The 13,887-nt window shown below is 38.6% G+C and overlaps 1 protein-coding gene across 2 annotated transcripts in view; it reads left to right on the top strand.

The window, feature by feature from the left end:
- Nucleotides 1-13,887, top strand: part of vwc2 (von Willebrand factor C domain containing 2) — a 58,586-nt gene that overhangs the window by 16,015 nt on the left and 28,684 nt on the right. Inside the window, exons 2-4 of one of the 2 annotated variants that reach the window (XM_028468713.1) lie at nt 5,556-6,285; nt 8,305-8,434; nt 11,231-11,363. In XM_028468713.1, the coding sequence (XP_028324514.1) occupies nt 5,635-6,285; nt 8,305-8,434; nt 11,231-11,289 (840 nt within the window). In that variant the 5' untranslated portion in view covers nt 5,556-5,634 and the 3' untranslated portion in view covers nt 11,290-11,363. Of the gene's footprint in view, nt 1-5,555; nt 6,286-8,304; nt 8,435-11,230; nt 11,364-13,887 lie in introns of those variants that run through there. The other variant, XM_028468711.1, reaches the window with a different exon arrangement.

Genomic DNA, 13,887 nt, shown 5'->3' on the forward strand with positions numbered 1-13,887 from the left:
CCAATCCCTCCAATTTTAATCACACCTCAACCCACCACCCCCCAGAGGGTGCGACCACCACTTCCACCCTCCGGAACTATAAAGAAAAAAAAAGTAGAAAAAATTAATAAATAAAATGAAATAAAAAAAATAGAAATCATAAGCTCAGGAAGTTTCAGTTTTCTGCAAACTGCGTTATATAAATTTGTTTATTATTGGGGATTGGCAGAATATTTATACAACCCTCTCTGACATTACATTTCACAAAACTTTAACTCGTGTCAGAATGCTTTTCCCACAGTGTGGCCATACCTTAGACACATTTCCACATGCCTAAACTCTAAACACAATACAGAACCAAGCAGTCAAGGCCTAAAGACTACAGTAATGGGTCCATCGTTACCCATTTTGAGTATTATGCATAGAGGCAATGAGAGAAAGAGGTAGAAGGGAACAATACACAGCAGTTACTGCTGCAGATGTCTGGCACAGAAAGATGTTAATGTGATGAGGGCGAGATTTGATGAGCAAACCCAAAAACAGACGAGAGGATCTGTAGCTTAAAGGGCCCATGTTACGCTAAATACACTTTTCTGTGCTTTAAACATCATAAAAGTGCTATATGGGCTTCATACAAAGTGTTTTTTTCATTGATACCCTCAATCGTTAGTTAGAGGTTGATTTGCTCCTTTCTTACTGCAGGGTGAGCCCAAACACCTCGCTCCAATTTGATGACACATTCCCACTTTGATAATGAATTTGACGCGGCACTGAGCTGGAGAAGCCGCGCCTCCAGGAAGCTCTCTGCAGTGATTGACATGTAAACAGACACGCCCACAATGGTGAGCATTTCAGCATCCTTCACACAGTGCTATGTATGTATTTTGCGGTGAACACCCAGCCTCCACACTCTGTCTCGTGTTTATCAGCATGAGCTACGGAGTGAGTGGGTGGGAGGAGGGATGGCCGTCCTCTGGCCCTACGTCACCATGCGGGGAGGAGGAAGTCAGTGTCCCATCTATAGACACGCCCACTCATGAATATGCATAAGTAGGCCGCAAATCAGCCTGTTTGTGTAGAATTGCTCAGAAAGTGACTTTTTCGAGGCTAAAACTCTGGAAAACAGGTGAGCTTGGGAAAATGAACCTCAAATACTATGTTTTTGGGGTTCTTAGAACTAATGGAGATGGGTGAAACATAGCATGACATGGGACCTTTAATCCCATCTTAACTCACTGTTCTGCTACTTACTGTGCAGAGTTGGATTTTGTTGCATTGTTTTACTCTTGCATTACATACTGTGTTTTTTTTTTTTTTTTTGCATGCTTTATTTAGTGTTGAATTGACACTTATTTACAGTATTTTGTCATAGTTTTGTAAATAGTTAATACTTTGGTAAATATGTTTGGTTTGCACTTAGAAGAGGTATTTTTACAGAAATAATTTAAAAGCAGTTAGTGTATCGCAACAGTGAGATATTTGTTGACACCGACAAAGTAAAATTAATCGTACAAACTAGGGGTGTCCCGATCCGATATTGATATTGAATATTGGTCCGATATAAGCAGAAAACGAATATCGACTGCATCTAAAATCCTATCTGTAAGCGCTCTGATAAGTTTTTGTTGTTTTTGTCCCCGCCCTCAGTTGTTCCCACCATATACTGAAGGGAACTTGAATTGTTGACTATTGTTCTCTGTTTGAGTAACATCACTTGATCAAGCATTTTCTAACATTCCACACTACAAAATAAGTAATTAAAGTATGTATGACTCGTGCTGATATCGGACTGATATCGGTATCGGTCAATACTCAAGACTGCAATATCGGTATTGTATCGGAAGTGAAAAAGTTGTATCGGGACATCCCTCGTACAAATAAACACAACATAACTATTTTAAGGGAACTGCTAGCATGGTGTGAAATGTGAATGTAACCAACATGCTGATTGGGAATCAAGCAACTGTACATTCCTTCTCATCTCTGTGGTCTTATTGTTCACAATTGATTGTGTGTAGTGTACCTAAAGGGCCACATGAGCTCATTGTAGCAGGTAGTGGAACACTTTATTAATTCATTCTAAAGATATTGCAATTTAAATTGTATTTTTATTAGCCTGTTTTAAACATTGTTGTTGTGTGTGGGGGTTTCCTTAATTTTAAACTATCCAGTGGGAAAGAGAAAGTAGAAATTGGACAATGAGCGAGGGAGGGTCTCCCCCATGATATTTGAATATTTTACAAGCTTTCTGCCTGGTGCAATGACTCTTGACCTCTGTATGTGGCCATGGGACGAACTATTTCACTACTTTGCTGTAATGACCACTCTGATATAGATGCATTTTGACTTTTTTACTGCTTCCATAGCATTTTATTTGCTTCTTATTTCATTTCTAATATAGAACTTTAATAAATTGAACACACAGCACTTGTGTCTGTCTACTGTGAATCAGATTGTATGGAGGTTTGAGGTACTTCTAAATTTCAAAGAAGAATTTATTCACTGAACTTTCCACCGATTTTCAAACAGTTTGATTTGTTAAAACGTTATAACAGATATTAGCTTTACATGTTCTTTAAAAAATATATATATATATATTTACTGTATATGTTGGTTATGCTATTCAAATACAAATTATTCTGACATAACTGATTATATGACTGATAAAAAATGTAATAGAGTGGTGATAAAAACAATATAATTTATAGCCATAATGTTATTAATTGGGATACAACTTTTTAACTTCTGATACGATACCAATATTGTAGCTTTGATTATTGGGTGATGACGATATCGATCCGATGCGATATCAGCACGAATCTTACATAATTTTATTACGTATTTTGTAGTGTGGAATGTTAGACAAGGCTTGATCAAGTGAACAATAGTCGACAATTCAAGTTCCCTTTAGTTATTTTTTACTGTTAGTATATGTTGGGAACAACTGAGGGCGTTGACAAAAACAACAAAAACTTATCAGTGCGCTTATATCTGAGATTTTAGATGCAGTTTGATAAAATACGATATTAGTTTTCTGGCTAATATCGGACCGAAAGGCGATATCAATATCGGATCGGGACACCCCTAGTTATTAAATAACACATTAAATACTGATTTGAAAATAAGTATTTTGCGGTGAACACCCAGCCTCCACACTCTGTCTCGTGTTTATCAGCATGAGCTACGGAGTGAGTGGGTGGGAGGAGGGATGGCCGTCCTCTGGCCCTACGTCACCGTGCGGGGAGGAGGAAGTCAGTGTCCCGTCTATAGACACGCCCACTCATGAATATGCATAAGTAGGCCGCAAATCAGCCTGTTTGTGTAGAATTGCTCAGAAAGTGACTTTTTCGAGGCTAAAACTCTGGAAAACAGGTGAGCTTGGGAAAATGAACCTCAAATACTATGTTTTTGGGGTTCTTAGAACTAATGGAGATGGGTGAAACATAGCATGACATGGGACCTTTAATCCCATCTTAACTCACTGTGATAAGGTTCAATACAGGACAACATGTGAGTTAGTTTGATGTGACTACGGTGTTTGAATGGTCACTGAATGGTCGATATAAATGTTTTTAGCTTTGTTGATGAGCCATATGCTGACTCACTGATTGGTTGAAATTAAATGTTGCCCCCCCTGGGCCAACATTTGAAAAGGCTTGATTTATGGCCTTATGCATTATTTTAATCAGCTGAGGTATTTGACAGTTTTTCAGATGACAAATGTATCGAGCAAAGACAAATAAACAGACGAAAACCAATTATTCCTAAGCACTATTGGAGTAAACTCAATCATCATTTGAATTGAGTTATAGTGCTGGGACCTCACTGTTTGAATCTGAATAGAATGAAAGTAACAAGTTGTTAGTTTTGTTGATGGAGATCAGTGTGCAGCCTTTAGTTGTTAACATACTGTATTCCAGAGTTCAACCAGCCCACCCAGAGCTGTGTGTTTGACTGAAAGCAGAGTGGCAGTGGCAGTGTTAGCGTGACAGCTCCTAACAGCTGTGAAGGTGGAGAGGTGAGACAGGGAAAAGCCAAATGAGGTCCTTTTACTAATGAGGCTCTGTCTCCCTCTCCCTCAGCTGCAGCAGCATTATCGGTATGCACCTCATTCTGCTTCCTCTCCGTTCCACAGCGGTTCCAAGGATTCTGCCTCCGACATAGCAATTCAGCTAAAACACTACTCAAATACCACAGTTGTGCCAGCAGTCAATTTCAGCCCTTTTCCATCAGAATGAAGCAGAATTCATGAATATCAAAATCCAAGACTTAAAACATATGCGGAGACTTTAAGGTTTGCCTTGAGCCAAAAAGTCATCTTTGCTTGTTATCCTGCCAGTAAATCTCCTCTATGGATTAACACAAATCGAACTGTATTTGCTTTGTGTTAGGAAATAGAAAAACGTTATCCTTCGTTCGTTTTTGGCTACTCATTCTGGATCTGAATCACTCTGTTGCAAGCAATATTCGAGAGATTCTCAAAGTTCTATCAACATAATGTAATTTTTAAATACAAAATCCAAATGTTTGAAATCTGTAGACGAGAACAAAGCAGGGCCACAAAACTGAACACATGGACTCGGTGTGAAGGAAATGAATGGAAGGCATAAAACATTGTAGCAAGTATGTGTATTATTTCAGGGCACTGCAGTAAATCAAGTTAGTGGAGAAAAAAACAAAACTTTCCAAGCTTTTGGAAAATGTTTGTTCTGTGTAACATCTGCACTTGACAGTGAGGAATTAGATATTGCTATAGATATGCTATAGACCAGTGATTTGCAAACTTTTTTTGGCTCAAGTACCCCCTTTTGTCCAACTGCAACATTTTTCTCAGAATACTATGAAAAAACAACTATAAAAACAACTATATAGCGGAATGAATGAGTGATAACACACATTTGTAAGTAAGTGGAATAAAACAGTATTTTGTGCCTCCTGAATAGATTTATTTCTATAGTTTTTATCATTTCCGGTCATCTCCCACCTTGCGTTGGACCAAGGATTCAAATCAAGATCATTTCCATCATCATTATAATGATAATGATCATTATTAACTAAAAATAAACATTGCTTACCCCCGTTTGAGAAATGCTGCTCTCGACTGTTGGAACATTGTTCTGCACAAGCAAAAGTTTTCTTTTTATAATAATATTTTTATTATCGTTTGTAAATTTTCTTTCCACATGATGTTGTGTTCAGTTTTATTCCTTGTACACGTGTGTTTTTTTTTTTTTTGTTTGAAAGAATCTGATGTCTCCATCTGTAATGGGAGTAGCAGAGTAGATGTGTAGAACCAGTTTCCCTCTTAGTTTCCCTCACTGCAGGGGCCGATTGATGTACGGAAGTGTTGCAGTGTGAGACACTATTGATTGCCTATCACAGGGCTGTGAAACCAACCACAGATTCTACAGGCTTGCTTGACACCCAGTGGGATTTTTCTTTGATATACAGCAGGATTAGGAGGTTTTCCTGAATTCTGTGCACTGTTCTGAAGGATAAATGACGGAATTGTCTCACCTTTGTTAAAAAGTGGCAACATTCTGAGCACATAACCCACTTTAATTTTCTCCTTCCAGATGGACTGGCTCACACCTGAGATGTGAAGTGTGTTATGTGAGCCAAGGTGTTTTCCCACCTCGCTGGTGGTGGGGAGAGATGCTGCACTCTGTTGCCATGACAGCAGAAGTTCTCTTTGTTCTCGGGTACCTGATGAGCATCGGTCACTGTAATCCTATTGCGACCCTCCCGGCAAGCCGCGAGCGTCTGGAAAAGGCATTGGCCCAAGCAAAAGAGGACAAGCAGCTGAACAAGCAAAGTCAGGATGAGCCGCTGTGGTACGCCGCTCAACAGCGACCGCAAGAAATCAATAATCTGGGACCAAGCAGGACTGCACTGAGCCCTCCAAGGCCAAACAGCAGCATGCAGCCAAAAATAACAAAAGCTGAACAGTCCCAGGAGCAGTGGAGTGAACAGGACAGTCTTAACCAGATAGATGAGGGCCCCACCAGTGACGCCACTCTCTCCCTGGAGTCCATCGATGAGTATGCCTACCCAGACTACAGGGGGAAAGGCTGCATGGATGAGAATGGCTTTGTGTTTGCCATTGGCGAGCAGTTCACCCCAGGCCCTTCAACATGTCCTTGCCTCTGCACGGATGAAGGCCCTTTGTGCACCCAACCAGAATGTCCCAAGGTTCACCCTCGCTGCATTAAAGTGGACACTAGTCAATGCTGCCCACAGTGTAAGGAGAAGAAGAACTACTGCGAGTTTCGGGACAAGATCTATGCCTCGCTAGAAGAGTTCAAGGTGAGTGCATAAAGCTGCAGTATGTAATTTTTTGGCTTCATTTGGTCAAAAAATTATAATCACCTTTGAGCATATTGTAATTCAAAGTGTTCTGAGTTTATAGGCAAGGCAAGGCAAGGCAAGGCAAGGCAAATTTATTTATATAGCGCATTTCATACTCAAGGCAACTCAATGTGCTTTACATGATAAAACATTCAATTGTTTAAAATCAATAAGAACATTTAAATCAATAAGAACAATTAAAATCATCAGTAAAATCAATTAAAATCATCAGTAAAATCAATTAAAATCATCAGTAAAATCAGTTAAAATCATCAGTAAAATCATCATTACATCAACAACATGACAAAAAATCTCTCTCTCAATCATATGCAGTAGAGAAAAAAAGTGCCTAGAATTCTACAACTTATCTTGGCCCTGTATAAGAGCTTTAGAAATCCAGAAGCGTGACGTGACTTTTCAGCCATTAAGAGATCTTTTGGGCTGTCACTAATGGCTGCCTTAAGTTGATGTGCGTTCACAACCTCTGTAGTAAAAGTGCAATGACACACATCCCAGCAGGAGAAGTCCCCATTGTGGCGTTAGGCACAACGGTTGCACGGTTGATAACGAGATATAATTTTTGGTTTATATCCACCAGCCTTACTAAGTAAATAAATAGACTAAGTACAAACTACAAGTATAATATGACTCAGTTTAGTCTCATAATGGTAAATGATTAAGTTGATTTTAGTATCCATTAGTGAAATCCATTTATTAGTTTTTGGTACAGAGAAAGGTAAATAGTAAAGCCATTTATTTTTACTTACGTTAGCAATACAATAGTGAGCAAAGTTCTGATCTCCTTCAGCATAAATCCTTTTCACTAAGCAGCTTTGCTCCTCACCTGCAACACGTCACACATAGAGAAGTAATGAGACATTGGAATGAAGTTGATTTCTATGAGCAAACTTAAAGCTGCAGTATGTACATTTTTTTTGGCTTCATTTGGTCAAAAATCCATAATCATCTTTGGGAATATTGTAATTCAAAGTGTTCTGAATGGACTTCAATTGGCCCAGAGAAAGAGCTTTGGAAATCCACAAGCGTGAAGCAACTTTTCAGCCAATCAGAGATCTTTTTACAAACAGAGTGCTTCATGAGCTGTTTTGGGGTGTTACAATTGGAACTTGTATTTCCAGACATTTAATGCAGGACTAGATGACAATGATTTTTCTGATTACAATCTGTGTTATATTCACATTGTTCATATGCTCAGCCTCAATCTCTTCCCAGGTGGCACTCATGTTTTTTTATTCCACCTCCTTCCAATGGCAGGTCTTTGTCAGGTATCTGCTCAGGAAAATCTACATGACAGCATATCATGCACGTGTCTAGGCTGCGCACGTCAGCGTCAGCCCATTTTGCAGCTGAGGAGGGAGATACTTTGAAACTAAGCAACGGGCAGCTTTTTATGCTTGATTGCTACATTGTGTGGCATTGTGTTAAGTGCTATCTCACTGCGTTTTTCACAGTGGAGTGCTGTGCGGAGGCGCAGGCCTCTGCAATATGCAGCAACTCTGGCAAAATTAACCTTTGCACTTTATGTATGCTGCATGAAGCTGCTTGTATGAAGTTCAAAGGTTAATTTTATCTAGCTTGTAAGAGCTTGATGTAATTTCAACTGTATATAGTAGTGTAATTCCTAGCCCTTAATTGGTAGACAAACTGGAGTACTTCAATAACCAAGAGTATTTTCCAGTTATCTCCTCACACCAAGGAAACAGCAAGCATCTGTCTTTAGTTCCTCATTCCTATTGATTTCTCAATATCCCCGACTGGATAGTGAAGTTCAATTTTCAGCTCAACCCTATCTAAAATGAGATGCTGATTGGCAATGAAGTGAAAGAAGATAGAAACATCCTTCTAAACCTATCCACTAGACACTGACCACACACGGAAGAAAAGGAGAAGAAATGAGAAGAAAGCTGTTCTTCTTAATAGTGTTAGCTGCTGTTCCTCCTTTGCTGTCCTCTTTAGGTATCTCCATGTGAGAAGTGCCGCTGTGAGCCCAGCGGTGAGGTGTTGTGCTCCGTGGCAGCCTGTCCACAGACAGAGTGCGTGGACCCGGAGTACGAACCAGACCAGTGCTGTCCCATCTGTAAGAGTGGTGAGTAAGGGGTCTTCTTGTTTTTTTCAAGGGCACCTCATCCAAAAATATGAAGGCAATGAACTCTGCATTATTTTTGCTGATGCCTAGCACTGCAGTGTGTGCAAAATTTCATTCACAACAAAACAATGGATCATGAGCCCTAGTCCCTTTAGTGTACATCTTTATCTTGTGTGTCATTTTCTGTTAGAATTATGTTTACGAAGGTTCCATTGACAAAAGCTGCAGCTTAAGCTCCAGTTTTTCTGTGACCGTCGTTCCGTGCAGATTTAAGATAGGTTTGCATTTCCTGCTGCTTCAGGGTTTTCAGCGTATGATCCTGTTGTTTGAAGAGGTTTGACCTGTTTAAGAGAAAGGAATTCTCCGACTCAGAGTCGATTATCCAAAGTTGTTTCGAATGATTCCAGACAGCATGTCCTAGATTATGTCCCCTTGTTTTCTTCCGCTGACTCTAATGCGACATGGCAACATCAGCAACACTGCTTCCTTCAGCAAAAACAGTGATGACTTGCGATATGTATCAGTGACTTGCGATCCCGCAGTGCTTTCCGTTAAAGACTATAGCAAACAATTGGTAAACAGAAAATACATTCTGCTGTGTACAAAATTGCTTTGTCAGTATGAGCGTGCTGTTTGTTTATGACACAACTGCTATTACCATTTTGATTGAAACTGCAAGCAGACAGCTCTTCTGCCTTTGCTTCTCCTTGTTAAAGTTAGGACACTTTCTACACATTAAGATCCTGAGAAATATACAGCGTCAAAAAACACACACACACTGACACTCACACAGACACACATTGCATTAAAAAAAAAACTTGTTATCACTTCACCATCAGTTGAAGTTATTCTTTGTTGAAACAATCAAATCTCCAAGGTGTGAAACTATTTTAAGGAAACAAAAAGAGCACATCTTGTATGACAAGTTGTGGTTTTATTTTTAATTAAAGAAATGCTAAATACAACACACACAAAAAAAACATTTAGCAAAATGTAATACATGTTCTGCTTTTCTAGTTTCAAGGATACTAAAAGCTTGTTTTGTTTACCCAAAGAGAAAAGAGAAAACAAATTGTTATAAGGTATTTGACATTGTTCATAGCACTTTCTGATCCTCCCTTGTTAGCTTTTCCTATCATTGTGAAGTAGAGTTAACCAAGCTTTGAATTGTTCACCCACGTATCGTTCACCTACTGAAAAACATAACTCACAGTCTGAGCGTAGCAAAATTATGGATGGAATCATTCTCTGAACTCAGAGCTTTGATATAAAAGGAAAAATGTCAGGTTGACAAGATGCATTGTGGGTATTATACATAATATTCAGGGTTCAGGCCAACTTGATTTGTAAGGATAATTGTTACAGATTTCACAAGGTTGGTTCACACTTAAGCTTTGTGGGTTATTAAGGGCCAGGCAGTGCTGCTGGGAAGCTATTGTTATTCTGCATGCCTTTCTTTCTTTCTTTCTTTCTTGTTCTCCTCCTTCTTCTTCTTCTTCTGAGGAATTCATACTTCCCATGCCCCAACAATAACCAAATTTAACACAAAAGTCCAGTCCCGTGCGAGATTGCTGCAAAAACATCCCTAAAGGTGGCATTACAACAAAATTTTGAAAATTCACAACAAATCAACCATATGTGCTACAGATTTACAACTTTCAACAAGATGTAGCGCCAATACCAAAGAAACTTTTGTATACTAAGGCTGCTCGATTATAGAAAAAAAAAATCACAATTATTGTAATCATAATTTTAATCACGATTATTTAAACAATTATTTGTCAACCAAAAAGCTTGCATGTGCGTGGATTAAACAACTCTAAGTTAGTATTAATAACATGTGTGTGCCAAACTTTATTATTTGTAGATGTCTGAAATAGTGGGTTTGTTTTATTTAGCAAATAAAAGTCTCTAGAGACTGCAGAACCCGATACACTAACCTGAGCACTGCCTAGATTGAGAAAGAAAGCCTACGACTCAATGCCACATACTTGGATCATTGAATGCTTGGAGCTATACAACATAAACCGGACTTTAAGAGCCTTCATTGCAAACTCGATGAGGTTGTGGAAAGCCACCCTTGAGGCCAATGGCAAGACACGTTTCCATCAAATGTGGCATATACCAAGGAGACGCCCTGTCCCCACTGCTGGTCTGCATAAGCCTGAACCCCCTCAGCCAAATAATCAACAAGACTGGCTATGAATTATTTTTGTAATCGTTGGGTGTAATAATCAAAATCGTAATTGAATTTTGATTAATTGAGCAGCCCTATTGTATACTTATGTATACAAATTATGAAGTCCATCAAATCCTTAAAAAAAACTGTAAAACTTGTTAAACCTCTCTCCTTCCACAGTCTTTGCTCAATTGACACTACACTTTCTACAGCGCATCTTCAGACTCTCCAACAGAAACAAGCAAATTCTTGCTAAATACATTTTCAATGTTCTTGAAAAAAATGTCTAAATTTTAGTGTCATGGCACAGTAGATGATGTTTGGGAAGAATATTTTTTGTTCTCCATTATTTACTTATGCCATCAACTGGTGTCATTGCAAAAATGGCATTTTACAACATTTTTCCACTTATGGAGCCAATAAATCATTGTTAAAAACAAATTAGCAACATCTCCATGGTGTCTAGATGCCATATGTGTGTTTTTAAGTTTTCATTTTAATAACTCAGCTGTTTTTAATCTGCCTTTATAGGCTAACAGCTGTTGTCTTGTTTTGCCTAAAATTTCCTGGCCCTCATTTTACATCCATCTACAGTGTGTTTTTCCTGTAATCTACAGAAATCCAGTCTGTTAAAGGACACACGGGGAAAAACAAATCCACATCTATGGGCACTTAAGAGACCCCAAGCAGGCACATCTCACCTGTGGAGGATGTGACACATGAAAACATAAAAACAAAAATGTATTCGCCTCACTTTTTACAGATGGATTTATTGTTGGAAACGTACTGGACTAAATGGAAAAGTAATGCAATGGTTTAAGTCATACTTGGAGGAGCGAAGCTATTTTGTAAGCATTGGAAACTTTGAATCTGACAGATTACCAATGTCCTGTGGGGTTCCTCAGGGATCTGTTCTTGGACCCCTTCTGTTTAACCTTTACATGCTTCCTTTAGGACAAATTTTACAGAACTGTAAGGTTGATTATCAGAGCTATGCAGATGACACACAACTATATCTATCACTGAACCCAGATGACCATGGTCCCATTGAGGTGTTGTGTGACTGTTTAGAAAAAGTAAACTGCTGGATGAGTGAAAACTTCCTTCAACTAAACCATGAAAAGACGGAGGTGATTATCTTTGGTAACAAGGAAAAGAGGACTGCTGTCAGCAATTATCTTGAGTCTCGATCTTTAAAAGCTAAAGACCAAGTCAAAAACCTTGGTGTTCTGATTGACTCAGATCTTACATTCAGCAGTCAGATCAAATCTATCACAAAAACATTCTTCTACCACCTAAAGAACATCTCCAGAGTGAAAGGTTTAATGGCTCAGAAAGACCAGGAGAAACTGGTCCATGCTTTTATCTCCAGCAGACTGGACTATTGTAATGGTCTTCTGACAGGAATCCCCCAAAAGAGCATCAAACAGCTACAGCTGGTTCAGAACGCTGCAGCTCGGGTCTTAACCAGAACAAAGAGGTCAGAGCACATTACTCCAGTTTTAAAGTCTTTACACTGGCTCCCAGTCAGCCTCAGAATAGACTTTAAAGTTCTGCTGCTGGTGTATAAATCTGTGAATGGGTTTGGTCCAGAATACATCAGTGACATGTTAGTCAGGTATGAACCCAGCAGGTCTCTCAGATCTATGGACACAGATCAGATAGTGGAGCCCAGAGTTCACAGTAAACATGGTGATGCTGCTTTTAGTTGTTATGCTGCAAAGAAGTGGAACAAACTGCCAGCGGAGCTGAAGTCAGCATCCAATGTGAACATTTTTAAATCAAAGTTAAAGGCACTTTTTTTCTCTACTGCATATGATTGAGAGAGAGATTTTTTGTCATGTTGTTAATGTAATGATGATTTTACTGATGATTTTAATTGATTTTACTGATGATTTTAAATGTTCTTATTGATTTAAATGTTCTTATTGATTTTAAACAATTGAATGTTTTATCATGTAAAGCACATTGAGTTGCCTTGAGTATGAAATGCGCTATATAAATAAATTTGCCTTGCCTTGCCTTGCCTTGCCTGGTCTAGTTAGATTGATTGAATCACATCACTAAGAAAGTAAACAAAGAGTTAACAACAGTGAGTAAAGTGTAAGTAAAGTGACAAAAAATTAGTAACAGGTGGCAAAAATGGTCCAAAAGTGACCAGAAACGAGTGAAAAGTGACTAAAATGGGCCAAAAGCAGTCAAGAGTGGCCAAAAAATGTACAAATAGGAAACAGGTGGTATGTAATGGCAAAAGGTAGCTTAAATGAGCAAAATGTGCCAAACAATTGTGAAAAAGGCAAAAAATGTGGAACAAAAAGAGACAAAATATAGGGGGAAAAAGGAAACAAGTATCATTTATTGGGTAAAAGGTATAGCTTATTTGGATGAAAAGTAGCAAAAGAAATGGTTGAAGTATCAACAAAAATTGGATAAAAGTGTAAAAAAGGGAAAAAATGGGAAAAAGGGACATTTATTGGCAAAAGGAAGCTAAAATCTGAAAAAAACTAAAAAGTGTCAAATTCTTTGGAAAAGGGGGGAAAGTTGGACAAAGGATGTTGCCAAAATGGCCAAAAAAAAAGGTAAAAAGGTGTTAAAAAGTTTCCCCCTTTTAAGGTTTTCTGGGGAAATAATAATTAAAATTAAGACATAAAGAGCCACATATTATGTATAACTGACTTAATAACAGCTTTATTGTGGTTTTAGCAAATAAATTCAGTAAACTAAAATGGGAGTCGACGGTAGCCCCTTAGAACACGCTCACTTTTGAAATCGCTGCTCCACCCCTCACTCCAAGGAACTTAACATGCATGTTTTGGGATTGTGAGAGGAAAATCTACACAAGCATGGAATAGAATACAGGCTTTTTTGCTCTGAGGTAGATGTGTTAACCACTATACGTTTTATCATAAATTTAGGTTCCACATCAGAAAGTTGTTGTAAGCTAAGGATGCTCCATCCTGTCTGAAGAGCCTCCATGCTGCATATTTTAGATGTCTTCCGGCTCCATCACTTGATTGTTCCTAAATTATAATTTGCACAGTACTCCTACCTTCTCCGCTGGAGTTTTCAGCAGAAGCCAGAAGCCATGTAAACCCATTAGAATTAGGATGTGGGAACAACATCATACTTTCAAATGTGATGTTGAAAATTTTGGAAATAAAATGGAGAATGGATATGACCCCCGTTTGTATGGCTATCAAATCTATCACATTAAAAAACATTTTTTTGTGAATTTTACCAATATGCAAGCCTTGCAGTGTGTTAGTAAACATAA

The sequence above is a fragment of the Gouania willdenowi genome, chromosome 15 (assembly GCF_900634775.1).
Source record: "Gouania willdenowi chromosome 15, fGouWil2.1, whole genome shotgun sequence".
In the NCBI taxonomy this organism is placed as follows: domain Eukaryota; kingdom Metazoa; phylum Chordata; class Actinopteri; order Blenniiformes; family Gobiesocidae; genus Gouania; species Gouania willdenowi.